Source organism: Sus scrofa, chromosome 15 (assembly GCF_054392235.1).
Source record: "Sus scrofa isolate SSC_HxYL_T2T_F1_AM1 chromosome 15, Sscrofa_HxYL_maternal_Yorkshire_Landrace_v2.0, whole genome shotgun sequence".
Taxonomy (NCBI): domain Eukaryota; kingdom Metazoa; phylum Chordata; class Mammalia; order Artiodactyla; family Suidae; genus Sus; species Sus scrofa.
This window is the reverse complement of record NC_139397.1, coordinates 79562115-79584253: the sequence shown is the minus strand read 5'-3', so window position 1 is coordinate 79584253 and position 22139 is coordinate 79562115. Positions and strand designations below refer to the sequence as shown.

General features: G+C 38.2%; 1 protein-coding gene across 6 annotated transcripts in view; it reads left to right on the top strand.

Moving 5' to 3' along the window:
• The window catches only part of CCDC148 (coiled-coil domain containing 148), a 370013-nt gene that overhangs the window by 96918 nt on the left and 250956 nt on the right, over window positions 1–22139 (top strand). For 4 of the 6 annotated variants that reach the window (XR_014830487.1, XR_014830488.1, XM_021076459.2 and 1 more), the window contains 4 exons: window positions 7079–7161; window positions 7368–7519; window positions 8587–8682; window positions 9017–9198. Coding sequence is in view for 3 of the 6 variants with exons in the window: in XM_021076459.2 (XP_020932118.1) it covers window positions 7079–7161; window positions 7368–7519; window positions 8587–8682; window positions 9017–9198 (513 nt within the window). In the remaining 3 variants the exon portion in view is untranslated. The remainder of the gene's footprint in view (window positions 1–7078; window positions 7162–7367; window positions 7520–8586; window positions 8683–9016; window positions 9199–22139) is intronic. The other 2 variants (XR_014830489.1, XM_085001195.1) reach the window with 1 other exon arrangement.

Below are 22139 nucleotides of genomic sequence, written 5' to 3'. Positions count from 1 at the left end.
ATATGGTTCTCGTTGTGCTTCCTGGATTTGAGTGAGTGGTTCCTTTCCCATGTTAGGGAAGTTTTTGGCTATCATCTCTTGGAATATTTTTTCTGTCCCCTTCTCTCTCTCTTCTCCTTCTGGCACCCCTATAATACAGATGTTGGTGCATTTAATGTTGTCCCAGAGTTCCCTGAGACTCTCTTCATTTGTTTTCAATCTTTTTTCTCTTTTCTGCTCTGCATCCATAATTTCCATTAATCTGTCCTCCACCTCACTTATTCGTTCTTCTGCCTCCTGTATTCTGCTGTTAGCTGCTTCTAGTGAATTTTTTATTTCAGTTATTGTATTTTGCATCTCTTCTTGTTTAAGTTTTAAATCTTGTATCTCTTTGCTCAGTGTTTCCTGTAAGTTATCCATCTTTGCCTCCAGTTTATTTCCAATGTCTTGCATCATCTTCAGCATCGACAGTCTAAAGTCTTTCCTGGAGGCTGAGAATCTCCTCCTCGCTTAGCTGATTTTCTGGGGTTTTTCCTTTCTCCCTCATCTGAGTTAGAGCTCTCTGTCTTTTCATTTTTATAGGTTTTTGGTGTGGTGACCTTTTTACAGATAATAGAGTTGTAGCCTCTCTTACCTCTGGTGTCTGCCCCCCTTGTGGCTGAAGTCAGTATGGGGGCTTGCTCTAGGCTTCCTGAAGGGAGGGACTGATACCTGCCCACTGGTAGGTAGAGTTGATTCCTATCCCTCTGGTGGGTGGGGCTTTGTCTCTGGTTGGGATTAGAGGCAGCTGTATGCCTGAGGGGTCTTTAGGGAGCCTCTTCACTGAGGGGCGGGGCTGTGAATCCCACCTGGATTGTTTGCCCTGGGGCTTCCCAGTGCTGACTGATGGGGTGGGGCCAGATTTTCCCAAAATGGCCACCTCCAGAGAAAGGCAGCTGCTGAGTATTCCCAAGAGCTTTGCCTTCAATGTCCTTCCCTCACAACAAGCCACATTCACCCCTGTTCTCCCAGGATGTCCTCCAAGAACTGCAGCCAGGTTTGACCCAGATTCCTATGGAGACTTTGCTTTGCCCTGAGACCCAGTGTACGTGAAAGTCTGTGTGTGCCTTTTAAGAATGGGGTCTTCGTTTCCCCCAGTCCCATGGAGCTCCTGCGCACAAGCCCCACTGGCCTTCAATGCCAGATGCTCCAGGGTCTCTTTCTCCCAGTGCCAGATCCCCACATGTGAGGGTTTGATGTGGGGCTCATAACTCTCACTCCTGTAGGTGAATCTCTGTGAACCAGTTAGTTTTCAGTCTGTGGAGCTTCCCACTCTGGAGGTATGGGGTTTATATCGCGAAATCGCCCCTCCTACCTCTTGATGTGGCCTCCTCTTTTTCTTCTGGAGTAGGGTATCTTTTTTAAGGTTTCCAGTCCATTTGGGTGGAGATTGTTCAGTCTTTAGTTGTGAATTTTGTTATTTTTTGTGTGTGTGTGTTCTTGAACTAGATAGAAGAGGCATATATACACATCATTATGGAAAGTAATTATTTTGGCTGAACTGGAATGACACAAAGACAATGGAAGTAAGGAACATTCAAGTAGTAATAACTTTAATGTCCTGAAAGTTGTAGGGCTGAATATTGGACAAAAAGAAGAATTCTAAGACAATTTTCTGTGTTATTCTAGAATGGAGGCTAATTCCAATGTGTGTTCAGTGAAATTACAAATGAATAGTGATAGGAAGAAAGTTTGAGAAATGGCTGGATTTATGGAGAATTTAGAGACCACCAGAAAATCAGGAGTTTAAGCTCTATCACTATCTCTCAACGTTTGAAATCTACATTTCCTTTTAAGGAAAGATTATAAATAAAATACCCTTATACATGACCATAAGAGAATCCATTTGAGTATCTCCTGTCCCAGAAGGTAGGGGCCTCCAATGACATCTGACTTTTGCTGGGTAACGTGTTAGTAGGTAATATGTTAATTAAGTACTTTACATTCTTTCTTTCATTTAATCCTTACAATAATCATGCAGAGTAGGTATCCTTGTTATCCCCATTTTAGAGATAAGAATCTTGAGGTTCAGATAATTAAAGTTTTTGCATAAGGTAAATCAGCTAGTTTATACAGAGATGGTAATGAATCACTTGCCTTTAACTCCTGTGCTCCATGACCTTAGAAGTGAGCGACTTTTTCTTTTTTCTACAAGGTTCCATTCACGTCACCTGAGACCTAAATGGTCTAGCTGTGCTAGGAAAAAAAAAGAGTTATGAAACCTTAATTCTAGGAAATCTGTAGTAAAAAAATTAGATTAAGATTTTTCAAAATATGAAATTACATTTTATATTTAAATTTATAAAATTATATTCACTGTTTACTATTCAAACTACATCCCTTGAAGATCTTGATATGCTGTCCCAGGAGCACTTGCTTTATTCTTTCAGAGTGACAGGTTTAGAGATTTAGGAGGAAGTAATTCATATTAGCCATGTGGTTAAGAATTACAATTATTTTATTTATTTATTTATTTATTTATTTATTTATTTTTAGGGCCGCACCCATGGCATATGGAGGTTCCCAGGCTAGGGGTCTAATCGGAGCTATAGCCACCAGCCTATGCCACAGCCACAGCCACAGCAATGTCAAATCCAAGCCTCGTCTGTGACCTACAACACATCTCATGGCAATGCCAAATCCTTAACCCACTGAGCAAGGCCAGGGATCGAACCTGCAACCTCATGGTTCCTAGCTAGATTCATTTCCACTTCACCACAATGGGAACTCCCCATTATTATTTTTTTTAAATAAGAAATTTGGAATAATAAAGTTTAGAGTGTTTATTTATGAGCCTTACAATAGTGTCTGTTAGGAATGTATGTGGTCTCTCGCTCACATTTTAGTTTTACTGCATTGTTTTAAAAGTATCACCTTTATACAGAGAATATCATGGGGTTTTACCGACAATTAAATATTGTCTGGAAAAGTGTCTTTAAAGATGAAATTGAGACCAGTATTCATAATGGGTGACTCAGACCCTCTGAGAATTCCCTTTGTTCATTCCTTAGCCAGCAGTTGTGAGATTTCCTTCTCTGCCTTCTGGTATACAGCTTGGGGCAGGCTTTTATAAGAGAGAGAAGCAGATCAAATAGCTAGTCTAAGGTACTTCATACTTCATCTCCTTTTTGGGACATCTCAATGCCTTTTAGCATAATCAAGTTCCTAAGAAGTCCTGCACTGTGGAAACTTGGCTGATTTTGTATAGTTCACCATTTCCCAGATTCCTCTAGTATCTCATTGATGTTTCTATTTTATAGGACACAATTTGGAAAAACTTTGCCTGCATTTACAAGCTAGTCCCACAGTCTTGTAGTACTTGCTTCTGGATTTTGTTAGGCAATTAAGACAATTAGAGAAATTGGCTGGTCTTGTCTGATAGGTCAAGATTGTTAATATAGGAAGCCAAGATGGAGCTTGCTGAAACTATTACATGCACAGTAGCAGGTTAATGTCTTCTGTTGGTTTCCACTTCTCCTGTTGGTTTCTAGGTTCTACCATGGCTTTCTGGATGCTGAAAAATATAAGTGGGCTGGGCTAGATGGTTTATAAGTGCTATGATTTTGCTTTTAAAAAATCCATTACAAAATAATTTTTGGGTTTACTCCACTATTATGCAGCTATTCTCTGTGTAAGTTTCCAATGTAATCTCCTTTTTTTTTTTTTTTTTGTCTTTTTGCCATTTTTCTTGGGCTGCTCCCGTGGCATATGGAGGTTCCCAGGCTAGGGGTCGAATCGGAGCTGTAGCCACTGGCCTACGCCAGAGCCACAGCAACGCGTCTGCAACCCACACCACAGCTCACGGCAATGCCGGATCCTTAACCCACTGAGCAAGGGCAGGGACTGAACCTGCAACTTCATGCTTCCTAGTTGGATTCGTTAACCACTGCACCATGACGGGAACTCCACTTCTTTTTAATGACTTTTACTTTTTCCATTATATTTGGCTTATAGTGTTCTGTCAGTTTTCTACTATACAGCAAAGTGACCCAGTCACACGCACACACACACACATACATATATATACATTATTTTTCTCACATTATCCTCCATCATATTATATTACAAATGATCAGATATAGTTCCCTATGCTCTATAGCAGGAGCTCATTGCTTATCCACTTCAAATGCAAATAGTTTGCATCTATTAACCCCAAATTCCCAGTCTATCCCACTCCCTCCCCCTCCCCCTTGGCAACCACAAGTCTGTTCTCCAAGTCCATGCATTGCTTTTCTGTGGAAAGGTTCATTTGTGCTGTACATTAGATTCCAGATATAAGTGATATAATATGGTATTTGTCTTTGTCGTTCTGACTTACTTCACTTAGTATGAAAGTCTCTGGTTCCATCCATGTTTCTGCAAATGGCATTATTTTTTCTTTTTTATGGCTGAATAGTATTCCATTGTGTATATTACCACATATTCTTAATCCATTCATCTGTCAGTGGACATTTAGGTTGTTTCCAAGTCTTGGCTATTGTGAATAGTGCTGCAATGAACATACAGGTGCATGTATCTTTTTCAAGGAAAGTTTTGTCCAGGTATATGCCCAAGAGTGCGATTTCTGGGTCATATGGTAATTCTATATTTAGTTTTCTGAGGTACTGCCATAGTGTTTTCCATAGTGGTTGTATCAATTTACATTTTAACCAACAGTGTAGGAGGGTACCCTTTTCTAAATACCCTCTCCAACACTTGTTATTTGTTGACTTATTAATGATGGCCATTCTGACAGGTGTGAGGTGGTACCTCATAGTAGTTTCTACAGATTCAGTGCAATCCCTATCAAATTATCTATGATATTTTTCACAGAATTAGAACAAAGGATCCAAAAATTTATATGGAATCATGAAAGACCCAGAATTGCCACAGCAATGCTGAGGAACAAAAACCAAGCAGGAGGCATAACTGTCCCAGATTTCAGGCAATATTACAAAGCTAAGTAATCAAGACAGAGTGGTACTGGTACAAAAACAGACATACAGACCGATGGAACAGAATAGAGAACCCAGAAATAAAGCCAGATACCTACAGTCAATTAATCTTCGACAAAGGAGGCAAGAATATAAAATGGGAAAAAGACAGTTTTTTCAGCAAGTGGTTCTGGGAAAACTGGACAGCCACATGTAAATCAATGAAATTAGACCACACCCTCACACCATGCACAAAAATAAACTCAAAATGGCTTATAAGATTTAAACTTAAAACCAGACACCATCAAGCTTCTAGAGGAGAATATAGGCAAAAGCATTCTTTGACATCAACTGTACAAATGTTTTCTTAGGTTAGTCTCCCAAGGCAACAGAAATAAAAGCAAAAATAAACCAGTGGAACCTAATCAAAATGACAAGATTTTGCACAGCAAAGGAAACCATAAAAAAAAAAAAAAAAAAAAAAGACAACCTACGGAATGGGAGAAAATAGTTTCAAAGGATGCAACTGACAAAGGCTTAATCTCTAAAATATACAAACAGCTTATACAACTCAACAGCAAAAAAACCAACAACTCAATTGAAAAATGGGAAAAAGACCTGAATAGACATTTCTCCAAAGATGATATACAGATGGCCAACAAGCACATGAAAAAAATACTCAACATCACTAATTATTAGAGAAATGCAAATCCAATGTAATCTTAAAGTACTTCTGACTAAAACTTCATGCTAGGAAAATAGTTAAGTGTCATCTACAGGAGGACCCCTCCTTTATACATACAAAAACCCTGTCCTCTGCATGTGAATTGGCTTAGAAGATGATAGCATATATGTAAAATAGAGTACTATGCAGCCTCTAAGATTAATTATAATGATGAAAATTATTTAGAAATATCTTTAAATTATTATTCAAAAACCCCTATATAAAATGGTGAACCTGCCATAACTGCAACTATTTAAAATATTCATGCATGTAGACAAAGGCTAGAAACTTATTTGCAAAAATTAAAATAGTTATTGTATTAGATTGTTGTAATGTTGCTATTTATATATTTTAATTTTAAATATTGTATTTTAACAAATCATAATAAATAAAAACTTTTTATTATTTCATTAAACCTGTCATACATAAGGGATAGGCTGTAATATTTGTAGATGTCCATTTAGAGCTGGTTATAGTTTTATTTTAAAAATGACTATACTTAATACAGTAAAAGATTCTATATACTTTTCCTCCCTTTTCAGTAGGTCAGGACCTCATTATCTCTGAGCTTTTTATTTTAACTTTTTAAATTTTTTGGTATTCCCACAGCACACAGAAATTCCTAGGCCAGGGATTGAATCTATGCCACAGCAGTGACAAGAGCTGCAACAGTGACACCATCAAATCCTTAACTGCTAGGCCACCAAGAAACTCCTCTCTGAGCTTTTTAAATAACCTCCTTGGTTTGCCTGATTCCCTCCTCTTCATCTCTCATTTTTATTGATCAGTCTTCCTTCTAGCCCATTCTCCATCTTGGTGCCTTGGAAATCTTTCTGAAACATAGAGCTGAGCTGGTGTGGTCAGCTTAACATGACTCAGTGGCTTTCCAGTGACTTGAGCTCTCTCTACTTTTGAAATAGTGTACCAAGTACAAGCCTTGCTTTCACTGTTATTTCTTCTGGAGTATCCATCTAAGCTTCTGTCTATCAAGTTCCTAGTCTAGCAAGTTCCTAGTCCATGTTAAGAATTTGGTATGTGATCTGAATTAATAGACAGGTGAATAAAACCACATTGGGGGAATTCCCATTGTGGCTCAGCAGGTTAAGAACATGATACTGTCTCTGTGAGAATGGAGGTTCAATCCCTGACCTCATTCAATGGGTTAAGGATCCAGCAATCTGCAGTGTAGGTCATAGATGCTGCTCAAATCCGGTGTTGCTGTGGCTGTGGCATGGCTGGCAGGTGCAGCTCAGATTCGACCCCTAGCCTGGGAACTTCCCTATGCTGCAGGTATGACTATAAAAAGAAAACAAACAAACAAGAAGCCCATATTAGACTGAATATTTCTATGGCTAGTTGTTTTTTAAAACTACATATATGTTTATGATTATAAAAGAATTGATTGAGATAATGTCTATTTCAGATGTAAAATAGAATCTGAAATAAAATCCTTTCTCAATGAAGAGAACATTGGAAATGAATGTCTTTCTGACCTTATGAATTTTGGTAAGTTTTTTTCTGATCCTATATTTAAAGAGTAGTTTCATCTTAAAGATGAAAGTAGGCCATTCATTTCATGTTCTTTTAATATTAACTGCTGTTTGTTTGTTTTTTTCTAAAGGAATCCAAAAATAAATCTGTATCCTATTGTCCTGTTCTTGAAGAAACTTAAAAATAATGTATTGCTTTGATTTACTCTTATTTTACCATAGAACAAGAGTTATCAGAACAAGGGTGTGCATATCTTAAAAATGTGATAGATCCTATTCAGCAATTGAGAGCAGATCTAAAATACAGACAGTATCACATTTCTCAGCATCCCCACTCCCATAGTGAGTTTAACTCCGTGAAGGTACTGGAAGAGGTCAGTATATTTTCTTTACTTTTAATAGTGTAATATTTTTATTTTCATCCCAATTGGAACAGTTTGAGATGAGAAACATGTATGTCTTGTGTATTTAAATAGAAGGTATAGCAAATTTTATCTACTTGCTATCTACCTGAATCTGTATAAGCGTGCTCATTTCTTGCCTAGAATGTTACAATGACCTCATCACCACCCCTTCTTCCAGTGTATTCTGAGATTCTACCTTAAGTGAAGGAGGTCATGTCAATCTCTCAGGGCTCTCATTACCTACCTGAGGCCCTCCTTTTCCTACTAGACCTTGTCACATTGATGCTGGCCTTCTTTCTATTCCTCACATTATGCCAGACTCCCTCCTGTCTCAAGGCCTTGCACTGGCTATTTCTTCTGTCTCAATGATGGCTCTTTTTGTCATTTTGGTGTTTGCTTAAAGTTCCTCTCCTCTGAGAAGCCCGTCCTGATCATCCATCTATCCAGATGACCCACAGTCCCTATTACCTCACCTACCTCATCATAAGTAGGTGAGGTAATAGGGCAATCTTACTACTTTTGTATTAATTCCTTGAGTACCTCTCCTGACTAGCATAAGCTCCATTATAATTGTTGCATTAGACGTAGACTTTTAGGTGATTCTTCCTACTTTATTTTTCAGTTATTCTGTAGCGTTGTCATGTTTTCATAAATAGTAATTAAAAATAAACATTAAGAATCCATGCCCAGCTGGCAATTAGAAGCATGGATACAAGGAAAGGGAGGGGCAATTGAAACAGAAGCAATCTGGGAAGCTTTCTGCTTTATCACAACCAAAATCCAAATGTGTCTGCAGAGCTATGACTGAGCCCTTTTTGAGGTTATATGTTGAGAAGCCCCTTTATGCTCCATGTTTCTGATGGGTACTACTTGGTTGCAGCATCTCTTGAACAGTCTTTCATAGGTCCTCAAAGGGACTTTCCCTTACCTAAGTTGTCATCACTTATTGGTTTTTGAGAAAAATTCCTGGGATTTTAAATATTAATATTAGATAAATCACAGTAAGTTGCATATTGCTTGTTCTCAATGTCCTGTAGGTTGACTTCGTGAAGAAACAATTGAAAGCTGTCTTTGAAAGTCTTAAGCTAGAGCAACAGAAAATAGAAAATAGTATTTCAGACTGGAGTGTGAAAGTAAGTACAATACAGCTAGTAATTTATCAGAGTTCCCATCATGGCTCAGTGGAAACAAATCTGACTAGCATCCATGAGGACACAGGTTCAATCCCTGGCCTCGCTCAGTGGGTTAAGGATCTCGTGTTGCCGTGAGCTGTGGTGTAGGTTGAAGACACGGCTTGGATCTGGCATTGCTGTGGCTGTGGTGTGGGCTGGCAGCTACAGCTCCAATTCAACCCCTAGCCTGGGAACCTCCATATGCCGTGGGTACCTCCCTAAAAAAAAAAAAAAAAAAAAAGCAATTTTTCAATTTGTCATCTACATGAAATAAAAGTCATCTAATTTTCTTCAGATAGCAGATCATTCTTCAGAAGAAAGAAGTAATCTGCTCAGTGAGCTGCCCATGGAATTGGAAGCTTTGGAATGTCCATACCCTGATTTGAAATCTTCAATCCTTAATGGGTTCCGTGACTTTACAGAGAAATATCAAAAGAAACTTCAAGTTCTTGATCAGCAGTTAGAAGATATATACAGGTAATAAGATAAAACTACTTAAATTACACAGATTTTTGTTTCTAAATTTTTATTTTTGTTAGGGATCACTATATTTCTGATTTACTGTTTTCATAGATACTTTGTGGTTAGAATATAGTCTGTCAATAATGCTTAGATTGACTATGTTGAACAAAGAGATTTTTTTTTTCTCCAAGGTAATTTCCCTGAAGTAATGGTTTTAAAATTTTTTTATAAGGTTGAAATTTGATGAAAATATCCCTCTTATTTATCTCTTTACTATACAGGTAAGAAATAGTTTTCAAACATGAACTTTTGATAACTGTGAATTTTCATTTCAAGATGTGAAGCTCCTCTTCAGTGGAAATTTACAAATCAGTAGTAATTTATTACAATGGAAAATATGCCTATGGAATTATGTTACTTGTAATCTACAGTAATTCTGTCCTATAGTGAACAAAAGTATGTTTTATAATTTTTTTTTGAAAATGCACTTTTAAAATTGAAGTTTAGTTGATTTATAATATTGTATTAGTTTCAGGTATACAGCAGAATGACTCATACATATATATATATATTTTTTTCAGATTATTTCCCATTATAGGTTATATTGAATATAGTTCCCTGTGCTATCAAGTAAATCTTTGTCACTTAGCTATTTTATGTGTAGTAGTGTGTATCTGTTAATCCCATACTCCTAACTGATCCCTCTTCCTCTCCCTTTCCCCTTTGGTAACTATAAGTTTGTTTTCTATGTCTATAGTCTGGGGTTTTTTTGGGTAAATAGATTCATTTGTATTATTTTTTTACATTGTAAGTGATATCATATGATATTTATCTATCTCTGATTTACTTCATATAGTATAATAAGCCCTAGGTCCACCTATGTTGCTACAAATGACACTTTATAAGTGCACTTTTGACTCTATCCTGAGAATGACAGTCCTCTGCTGAATGACAACTATAATGTTAAGTAATTTAAAATTCAGTTTTGTCAGGGTCGTCTTCTCTAGTGTAAATTCTGTATTCAAATTCATTTAATGAACAAACCTGGAAATGCCACTCTGGTTCAGATCAATAGCCTACTTCATGTAGTCTTCTGAATATGAAGTTCCTGGGGAACGTTTTGCTAGGAAAACATGCTCTTCACTCTATTATATTGACCTCAAAAATTTCCCTGAAGAATATACGTTTAAAAAGAAAGGAAAACTATTGAAGGACACATTTACAGTAAATTAGAAGTAAAAGGCTATGCCTTTGAAATTAAAGAAGATGAATGTGACAAATACTAGTATTTCTTACATTTCTTAATGAATTGCTTGTGAACAAAGTGCTTCTATGTGAAATTACTATTGTTAAGAAACAAATAACAAGGGAAATCTTACATCCTACCAAGAATAGTTCTTTGGTAGCTTCTTGATCCCGACTCTTCAGTGACAGCTCCTCCGTGTCTCAGCACACTCAGAAAAACAATCCTAGGCGAAGTCTGCGTCTCTCCTGACCTGATGCTTTCTTACACCTCTGTGGCGACGGTCACGTGTTCCTCATGGGCAGACACGTTTTTGGTCTCCTGAGAGCCTCCTCCCTCCCTGCCTTGCTGTCTTCCTTGCTTTCCGCCTTGTAATAAGGCTGAGAAAAAAAATTAATAATGTATCACTTATAGTTGTTGATTGATTAATTACGCTTTAACTGAAACTCAGTCGCAGTGAAATATTAACTATGCATTAGTCTCTAATTTGTAAAATCAACATCCTCTCTCTCCTCCTCATCCCTCCTCATCCTTGTTAAAGAGATTTTAAACTTCCCAAGCAAGTAAGAGAGGGTTTTTTGTCTTTGCTTTTTTTGTTTTTTGTTTTTAGTAATTAGACTGATTGTGGCTGTGGCTGTGAGGAAGGTCATCAGCTGTGTCCCCTTTAAGCAAGTCGGCTGCCCCATGACCTTTCCTCCCAGATGGCATCTTGTCCCCTCTGGAAAACTGGCTGAGACTGTGGTGTTTCTAGGTTAACAGCTCCTAAGCATGGAGACGTTTACTTTAGCAGTCTGTAGTGGCTTCCTTGCACTAGGATCTTTTCTTTACAGCCCTCTTTTTTACCTTTGCTTTAATCTCAACTCAGTTTCTGCTCTTCCTTTGTGAAAACCTGTGGCTCTCAGAAAAGGATGAGATTCACAGCTCCATTGCCATTACTGAAGATTAAATAGAGAATAAGATGGACATTTAGCACATGCTAAGATTTCTGCAGAAAGGAGAAACACTGAGGAGAAAATGCTGACAGAGGCTTGATGTAGGAAATAAAATGCACTATGGAGTTTGAGGAATGGTTAGGGTTAAGGCAGAAAAGTGGTAGTGAGGATGTTCTGAGAAGGGATATTAAGTGACTAGGCTGTAAACCCACTGAAGACAAAGTAATTAATTAGCAATATTTGTATCCTTAGTACTCAGCACATCCTGGCACATAGCAGCTTTTAAATAAATGATTGTGCAATTAAGTTGAATTAAAGGTGAAAACAATGAAGGTGAGAGTGGCATGGCATGTTATGGGAGTGGTAGGGATCTACTTTGGAGAATATAGGTTCATAAATTCTAGTTTAATAGCCTGCTTGCCACATATAATTATTCAGAATAAATTCTATACAGTAATGCCATATTTTTCTTGATGAATATTTATTGGGTAATCCTTAATACAATGATCTCTGCTAAGCTCCTTGGTAGGAGGTTCAACAGACAGACTAGAGTAGAATGTGGCCTTGCCTCTGAGAAGGCATGGAATATTGAGGGGAAACAACATATACACATGTATCCTGACCAAGTGAAAATGACATACAAATGTCAACTGAAGAGACTATTTTATAAATATTCTGGCAGTGAATGATGAAGCACTGATAAAGTTGAATGAGATTTCAGAAATAGTCTTACTGAGGGGAAAGAGATTTAAGTGGATAATTTTGAGTAAATATGGAGGTGGTGGGCATCAGAGATCAGTGGCTAGTGGGGAGTAAAACATGTAAATATACTATTCTAATTAGTGTAGTGAATTGTAAATTCAACTATAATTTTTTTTCTTTTTTGAGCTCAATCTGCAGCATATAGAAGTTCTCAGGCTAGGGGTCGTACCAGAGCTGCAGCTGCGGTCCTACGCCACAGCCATAGCAATGCAGGATCCAAGTTGCATCAGCAGCCTACACCACAGCTCACGTCAACACTGGATCCTTAATGCACTGAGTGAGGCCAGGGATTGAACTCTTATCCTCACAGACAGTATGTTGGGTTCTTAACTTGCTGAGCCACAACGGGAACTTATCTGCCATTATTTTGATATGGCCGTTTCCCCTTTTGGTTCTAGTTATTAGGCCTTGGGAAAATTCACATAGATTGTGTACATATTTGTGCATACCCGCACAAGTGAGTATGTGTATATTTTAAACAGATGCCTGATGCTATGATGCAAGAAGGCTGAAAAATCTGGGGGACCTTTCTTAATTATAAGACATTTTCATTGGGCTGAAGGCAGTGGAAATCATGGTTAATCTCAAGATTTATTTATTCTAATACCCTCTATGTTGTAGCAGCTTTCCAGTTTGGGTTGCATTGTCTCCATCCCCAGATCCAAAGGTAGGCCCTGTTAGGGAGCATGCACCAGTCAGCATCCTCATTGCCCCAGGCCACGGCGATGAGCTTGGGGTGGTCCAAATCAAGGCACAGCTCAGAACTGTTGTTAGATACTTGTAAGGAGAAGTGTTTTTTCTTCTCTGTGGATCTACCTCAAAGTATATAGCTATGGTTGCTGCTGGCAGCTGTCTGGTGAATGAAGGAAAACAGCACCCAAGACAAGGACAGAATCCAGATAATCAGGGGAAAGCTGAGCTGGTACCCTGTTTGAACTGTTTGGGAAGCCAAACTCACTGCTGAATTTTCAAAGGCAATTAGTCCATACTAATGTCTTAGACCAGTATGAGAATAAAATTCCTGATTTTATGCAATAGTTAATTTGATTTCACAATATCCATGACTCATGAACTTAGTCTGTCAATTTAATACAGTTGCAATTGAAGAATTATTAAATAGTATTCCAAATTTTATTAGGAAGATTAAATTTGTAAAAACACCCAAACTTTCAAAAATAAAGAAAAACTGGGGGTGAGGGAGTGGCGAAATTTGCACAGCCAAATATAGATATATATATTTTAATATCAAAATAAATTAGAAAGTTTTATGTCTGTGTAATATGTAATAGATCAGTGAAACAAGATAGAAATACAGAAAACAGAAAATATCTGTAATAATTTTATTTATTATAAAGGTAAAATTTTTATTATTTTAATTTTTTTGGTCTTTTGTTGTTATTGTTGTTGTTGTCGTTGTTTTGTCTTTTAGGGCTGCACCTGAGGCTTGTGGAGGTTCCCAAGCTAGGGGTCCATTTGGAGCTGGAGCTGCTGGCCCATGCCAGAGCCAGAGCAACATGGGATCTGAGCCGTGTCTGTAACCTACACCACAGCTCATGGCAACACCAGATCCTTAACCCACTGAGCGAGGTCAGGGATCGAACCCTCGTTCTCATGGATGCTAGTTGGGTTCGTTAACTGCTGACCCACGACGGGAATTCCTAAAATTTTTATACTCTGAGGGAAAGACTGGATTATTTATATGATAGCACTAAATAACAGGCAATTAAAAAATAAAGTTAGAGCTCTTTCTTATTGCATATGTCTCCAGATCAATAAGCTCCAGGTGCCTTAAAAGTAAAGAAGAAAAAAAAAATCATAAAAGAATTAGATAAAAATAAAAACAAATATTAAGTAATCTTGGAGTGGACAAAACCCTTTAAGACATGTTACCTGCAGTAAAAACCATAAAGAAAAAATTTAAATAAATGAAATGACGTAAGCGTTTAATAAAATCTAACAGGATGTTTTTTTCAGGCAAGTTTTAAATCCTTAAAGAATCAGTAGGGACTTCCAATTTTCAGTCCAGCAAGTAAAGAGCTTAGAATATTCTGCTCTACTCTAAGGAGGAGGAGAAAGTTGAACAAACTGGAAAATCAACAACTCTTCTTAACTTTGTAAGAAATAAGGTCACAGGGCAAATCACGGCCCCCCAGATTGGAGCCATAGGTGATAGAAATACAGATTACCTGAGAAGAGCAGAAGGCTTCACAGGAGGTAAAGCTGGAGTAGGAAAACACGGACTGCAGTCGAGGAAGTCCGGGAAGCTGAGTGTGAGAGCTAAAACTCTGAGAGCTAAACGCTCTAAGGGGCCACAGTCATGGGGCCCCCACATTGTTGTGTGTTTTACCTCAAGGAGTTCTACTAGGTACCACAATAGATATCTGAGAAAAATCCCCTCAAGACCTCTGGCAGGGGGAGGGGAAAATGAACCATTCTGTACTACTCCAGAGCATTCTCTTCTTAACAAAGCCTGCCCTCAAGAGAAACTATTTTATCAGCGCCTAAACTGCTGCAAGTGTTATTAGAACCTAACCTACCTGGGGGCAGAAAATAAGGAAATATCCTAGTCCAGCTAGCCTTCCATGTGGGGGAAAGGAAATACTCAACTCCAGCCATCCTGTTGTGCCAAACGGGAGAAAACTGAGAAGGACTGGTGAAGTTCATGGTTCCCAGATTTTCAACTGCACAGAGAGTCAGTGCCCCAACCCCTCCCACCCTCCTCCTCCTTTTTTTTTGGTCGTCTTTTTAGGGCTAGGGGTCAAATCAGAGCTGCAGCCACTGGCCTATGCCACAGCCACAGCAATGTGGGATCCGAGCCATATCTGAGGCCTACATCACAGCTCATGGCGACCCTGGACCCTTAACCCACTGAGTGAGGTCAGGGACTGAGGCTGCATCCTCATGGATACTGATAGGGACAGAGTAGGGTAATTATGCAGGTAGTTGTAGAAGTCCCAATAAGGGACCATAGATAGGGAGGGAAACCTAGGAGACTTTGAGAGGCCACCATAAGTTAATAACTGCTCAAGAGGGCCATGAAAACAAGGCAGAGCCTCCTTGCTTGCCTACTTGTGTCTCTCACAACTGTTCTATCTTAATAAATCTATTTCTTGCCTATCACTTTGTCTCTCACTGAATTCTTTCTGTGCTGAGGCACAGAGAACCTGAACCTCAGAAGTCCAGACACTGAGTGAGTGATTCTAACTTTAAAACTGTGGGTTCAAATCTCAATCTGGGTTTAGGCTGGGTTCGAGCCCCAGCACATGGGTTCAAGTCCCAATATGGGTTCTGCCTAGGTTCAGGCCATTAGTGCGGTCAGTTTCAATACTAGTTGGGTTTGTTACCACTGAGCCATGACAGGAACTTCCCACCCTCCTCCATGTTGTTAAAGGGTTAACTGTATACTTGAATATATCGTAATTTATTTTTAGTTATTAACTGTAGTAGCTAAAGTTTAAGGAAAAGAATCTTAATATCAACAGAGACTAGTTTTATAGATTATTGTACCACAATACATTGTATTATTTTCCAGATTAAAAACAACAACAACAACAACGATATAACTCCATATATATATGGAGTTCCCATTGTGGCTCAGTGTGTTAAAGACCTGACATTGTCTCTGTAAGGATGTGATTCAATCCCTGGCCTCACTCATTGGGTTAAAGGTCTGGCATTGCTACAAGCTGTGGCATAGGTCACAGATATGACTTGGATCCAGCATTGCTGTGACTGTAGTGCAGGCCAGCAGCTGCAGCTCTGATTTGACCCCTCGGCAAGGGACTTCCGTATGCTGCAAGTGCAGCTGTAAAAAGAAAAACGAAATGTGAATACTTAGCAGTCACTGATGCAAAACACCCTCCAAGGGTTATGGTTAGGTTGTGATATAAGGTTAAGCAAACCTTGTGCACAATGTACAGTACACATTGTGTAAAACAGGAAAAGTAAACACGTACCCTCCCTCTCTCATGTACACATACATATATTTCCTTTATGTGTCTGAAAAAATATGCAAAAAATCGATAACATTTATTGCCTTTGGGGATGGGAGCCAGATGCCTGGGGGTGGGAGGGGATGTGAAGGAGAATTTTTATTGTTACCGTCCCTTTTATTATACCTTTTGAATTTTGAAGCCTGTGTGTATATTACCAATTCAAAAAGAAGGCATTTTAAGGAAAAAAAAATAATCGTAAAGATTAAATGACAAATGGGAAATGTTGGCAAATAGACACAAAAATTAAAATTGCTAACATATAAAGACACTTGGCCAGTTAATTGATTGACGAACAGTCGGGAGAGAAAAGGACCGTAGACAGGGAGGGGAGTAGAAATTATGGTCAAAGAAGAGAGGGTGAGGGTGGGACATTTAGAGCCTGGTAGCCAGCTTTAAAACTTCCGATTTTACTCTGAGTGACATGGGAAGCTATTGGAAGCAGAAGTGTGAGGAAGTGTGCAGAGTGGCAGGACCTAACTAACTTATGTTTAAGCAGGAGCACTTTGGCAGCTGTGTTTAAGATGGAGGAAAGGCGGGGCAAGAAAAAGTAGAACCTTTAAGAAGTTATTAAAACAAAACAAAAACCACGTGAGAGATAATGGTGGCCTGCATCAGGAAGTCAAGGTGGTATGAAATAGTCAGCTTTTGGACACATTTTAAATGTAGATCCAACAGTGTCTGCTGATGGATTTAATTAGGCATGTGAAAAAAAGAACAACAAAAGAAAGTCCAAAATTGGGGGTGGAGCAACTGGAAGGATGACATTCCATCAACTGAGATGGGAAGATTGTAAGCAAAGCAGAGGTTGGCTGTGGGGGAAAAATCAAGTGTTCCCGGTTTGGACACAATGAGTTTGATGCTATCACATGTCCAAATACAGACTTAGTGAAGGCAGTCAGTTATATGAGTCCAGAGTTTAGGAGAGAAATTGAAGCTGGAGATCCATGGTTGTGAGTCACCAGTGTCAAATTGGAAGTCATCGCCAAGATAGTGAGTGAAGGACAAAGGAGTGGATCAAAGACTAGTTCCTTGGGTCTGCTGGCATTACAGTGTCAGCAAGAAGAGGGGAAACCAAAGGACACTAAGGAAGGGTCTGTGAGATATGGAGAAAACAGAGAGAGTGTGCTGGGAAAGCAAGGGAAGTGGGAGGCACTGTGAGTTGAGGAGGGGTGATCCACTGAGTAAATTTTACTAAGTCAAATAAAATAAGACTGATGGTTGATTGTTGGCTCTACGTGGAGATCACTGGTGACCATTTTCACCCGAAGAAGTAGAAACAAATGCCTGACTGGGTTGCATTTGAGTGAATCAAAGGAAACAGTTTAAGGCAATGAGCATAGATAACTCTTTTGAGAAATGTTTATGTAAAGGAGAGCAAGAGAGTAGGGCCAGACTTTGATGTTGTTGTTATGTCTTTTGTTTTGCTTAAAGTGGGACAAATATCAGTCTGTTTGATGCTGATGAAAATAATCCAGTAATGGGATTTAGTACACAAATGGAGGAATAAGCACAGATGGTTAATCTATTTACAATAGCGGGTGGGGGTACAGCATATATTTTCAGATTCTGGGAGGTAAATTGATGTCATGGTGGCAGCCTGTGGGGACCTCTGGATATAATTGTAAGTACAAATGACAGAGCAATTTATGAAAACCTCTCTACACAGCAAAGCAATGAAAAATTTAAAAACACTCTGATTTTTACCTATAAAATAGTAAAACACAGAAGAAGTCTATCCAAGATTAGTAAGATGGGACAAATGGGCATTTTTATACATGATTAGTGTATAAACTCTTTTGGAAGGCAATCGGCAATATTTCTTTTTTTTATTTGAATGTTTTATTTTTTATTACTCAATGAATTTATTACATTTATAGTTGTACAATGATCATCACAATCCAATTTTATTGGATTTCCATCCCACAACCCCAGCACATCCTCCCACCCCCCACAAACTATCTCCTTTGAAAACCATAAGTTTTTCAAACTCTTTGAGTCAGTATCTATTCTGCAAAGAAGTTCAGTCTGTCCTTTTTTCAGATTCCACATTCAGTGAAAGCATTTGATATTGGTGTCTCATTGTCTGACTTCACTTAGCATGATAATTTCTAGGTCCATCCATGTTGCTAAAAAATGCCAATATTTCATTCCTTTAAATTAATGGCTAATATTCTATTGTGTGTATGTACCACATCTTCTTGATCCACTCCTCTGTCGATGGACATTTAGGTTGTTTACATGTCTTGGCTATTAAAAATTGTGCTACAGGAGTTCCCGTCGTGGCGCAGTGGTTAACGAATCCGACTAGGAACCATGAGGTTGCGGGTTCGGTCCCTGCCCTTGCTCAGTGGGTTAACGATCTGGCGTTGCCGTGAGCTGTGGTGTAGGTTGCAGACGCGGCTCGGATCCCGCGTTGCTGTGGTTCTGGCGTAGGCCGGTGGCTACAGCTCCGATTCAACCCCTAGCCTGGGAACCTCCATATGCCGCGGGAGCGGCCCAAGAAATAGCAGCAACAACAACAACAAAACAACAACAACAACAACAACAACAACAAAAAATTGTGCTACAATAAACATTGGAGTACACATGTCTTTTCGAGTCATGGTTTTCTCTGGATAGATGCCCATCAAATATGTTTTTAAAGGTAAATACTCTTTCTCTCTTTAAAAATAATCTTGAAATAATCATAAAAGTGAAATTAATAGTTGGCTTCAAGGATGTTCAGTATTATTTTTCTTTGTTTAGTGATAGCAAAATTTTCCAAACAACTGAATTGGCAACAAATGGAGGATTAGCTTTATCAATTATGGAAACTTCTATATGCCTCATGTGCGGCCCTAAAAAGCACACACACACACAAAAAAAATTTAAGTCAAAGAGAGGAAAGAAGAGACCATTGATATCTATTGAGTACCTGTTACATGACATGACATGTACATATGAATATGTAATTTAAGTCCTCAATACACCCTATTTAAAAAGCTTTCTTTTGCAGATTTATTTTTCCACTGCAGATGTAGGAGAGCAATTGCTCCAAAGTTTCTGAACTAGTAGATAGCTGAGCATGAATAGGTTTCTTCTACACATCTGAATAGAAAGCTTCCCCCCAACACCACACCACTTCAGGCATGTATATGTACCAGGATGTTGGTAAATTGAGTTGACTACTAGAGCAGTGCTGTTTAATAGAAGTATGATGTGAGCCACATACATAATTTAAAATTTTTTAATTAATTATTTAAAAATATTTGTAGGAGTTCCCATTGTGGCGCAGTGGTTAACAAATCTGACTAGGAACCATGAGGTTGTGGGTTCGATCCCTGGCCTTGCTCAGTGGGTTAAGGATCCGGTATTGCCGTGAGCTGTGGTGTAGGTCACAGATGTGGCTCGGATCCTGAGTTGCTGTGGCTCTGGTGTAGGCCAGCAGCTACAGCTCTGATTGGACCCCTAGCCTGGGAAACTCCATATGCTGCCGGAAGTGGTCCTAGAAAAGGCAAAAAGACAAAAAAAATTTTTTAAAGACTGGAGTTCCCTGGTGACCTAGAGGGTAAGGATTCAGCGTTATCACTGCTGTGTGGTTCATTGCCTCTGCTGTGGCTCGGGTTCAGTCCCTGGCCCAGGAACTTCGCATGTAGTGTGCAAGGCCAAAATAAATAAAAATGAAATATATTGAAATAATGTATTTTAACTTAATAGTGGCAAAATATTGTGATTTCAACATATAATCAATATTTTAAATTATTAATGAGATATATGTATTATTGAAGTACAGTTGATTTACAGTGATTTAATTTCTGTTATACTGCAAAATGATTCAGTTTATATGTATATTTACCTACATTCTTTTGTATGTATTTTTCCATTATAGCTTATCACAGGATATTGAATACACTTCCCTGTGCTATACAGTAGGACCTTGTTGTTTATCCATTCCATATGTAATAGTTTGCATCTGCTAATCCCAAACTTTCAATCCATTGCTCCCCAGCTCCCCTTTCCTGATGGCAACCACAAGTCTGTTCTCTATGTCTGTGAATATACCTCTTTTTCTTAGATAAGTTCATTTGTGTCATATTTTAGATTCCGTGTATAAGTGATGTTATATGTTATTTGTCTTTCTCTTTCTGACTTCATTTAGTATGATAATCTCTAGGTCCATCCATGTTGGTGCAAGTGGCATTATTTCATTCTTTTTTATGGCTGAGTGGTATTCCAGTGTTCATCTGTCACTGGACATTTAGGTTATTTCCATGTCTTGGCTATTGTGAATAGTGCTGTTATGAACACAGTGGTGCATGTATTGTTTTGAATTGTAATTTTATCTGAATATATGCCCAAGAGTGGGAATGCTAGGTCACACGGTCATTCCATCTTTAGTTTTCTGAGGAACCTCCATACCATTCACCATAGTGACTGTACTAATTTTCCCTCCAGCATTTGTTGTTTGCAGACTTTTTTTTCTCCCCTCCTACCATGCCTCACCAGTGCCCTTTCTTGGAACACAAGCATGGGTGTTCACTCCTAGACCCCAGGACTTGGCAGAGACCCCTCCTGATGTCAAAGGTTGAGGGTCAAAGAACATAGCCTCCCAGCATACTCCCTGAGAAGTACAGCAAACACAATGATGCCAAGAGTTTGCACTCCTTCCCACCTCACCTCCTCTGTGTGTCACTAGTGTCAACTAAAAAAATATACACGATCTAAAAGTTGAGAGTTATGTTTTATTCGAGGAACAATGTTAGGACTTCAAGTTCAGGAGGCAGCTTCTCAAGTAACCCTGGGAAAACGGCTCCAAGGAGGTGAGGGTAGTGTTCGGATATATCTATAGACTTTTTAATGATGGCCAGTCTGACTAGAGTGAGGTGGTATCTCGTTGTAGTTTTGATCTGCATTTCCAAGGAGATACATTACATTCTTTCTTCATATATAGTCCTTCAAACCTGGTTTGCGTTTCACACTCCAGCACACCTGAATTGGGACTGGCTGCCTTTCAAGTGCTGAAATAGCCACTTGTGGCTAGTGGCTACTATCTTGGACAACACAGCTTTAAAGGATATTGTCTTTAGCTAAAAAATATGTATTTTTTAAAAAATTGACTGCAGTTGAACCTATTTATTTATTCAGTGTGTTTGTGAAGCTATTTAGATTCTATTTGAGCTGTATTTCATTAGTAATATGAAGACAAGTTTAATTGCTTGTTTTAGACTCAGATGAGATTGTGGCTTTAATTTCCTAACATTTGGGTGAATTAATCATATAGATGAGACATAATTGTCTGATGCTCCATTTGGCTCTGTCAGATCTGAAGCCAATATGTGGCAAAAGCTACTGAGTGATAGCAAGTAATTTCTACTCTATTGTTTGATAGGTATATTAAATTTTATAATGTTGGTTCATAATTATTACTCTATTATTTTATGAGATCTGAATCTGAATGCTATTTAAAATTCACAATGAATGATTTTAACAGTTTGTCCCTCTGTGTGTACATTCCTAAGACCCAGTAGTTTTATATTTTTTCAACTAAACTATTTCAATTTACCCTAGTTATTAATAACTTTCAAAATAACTAGTTAGTAGCCTATGGACTTTTCCTTATATATATTTTCTCTCTTAATATAGGAATAATTACATTTATTAGAGAAATTTTTTTTGAGTTGAGACAACCAAGGAGAAGAAACTAAAAGTTTATCTAAGTTTCTAACACCCAGTGAGATTCTCTGGTAATATTTTGTATAGTTCAAATATGTGTATATTGTTCACAAAAATAAAAAATACATTATCCATTGCTTTCCAGTTTGTGAACTGGATCCAGTATTATTGATTTTTTAAAATAAATGTTTACTAATTTGTGTTCTAGATCACTGTATTAGATATTCTTACAACATATTTTTTATTGCATGCATAGTATTATGATACATGATTGTAATCCAGCCGCACAAATTTAACCCATTTCCTGATTTTATAAAATTGTGTGTTTATTATGTATTTTGTTATTTGTTTTAAAACCTTGGAATAAAATAA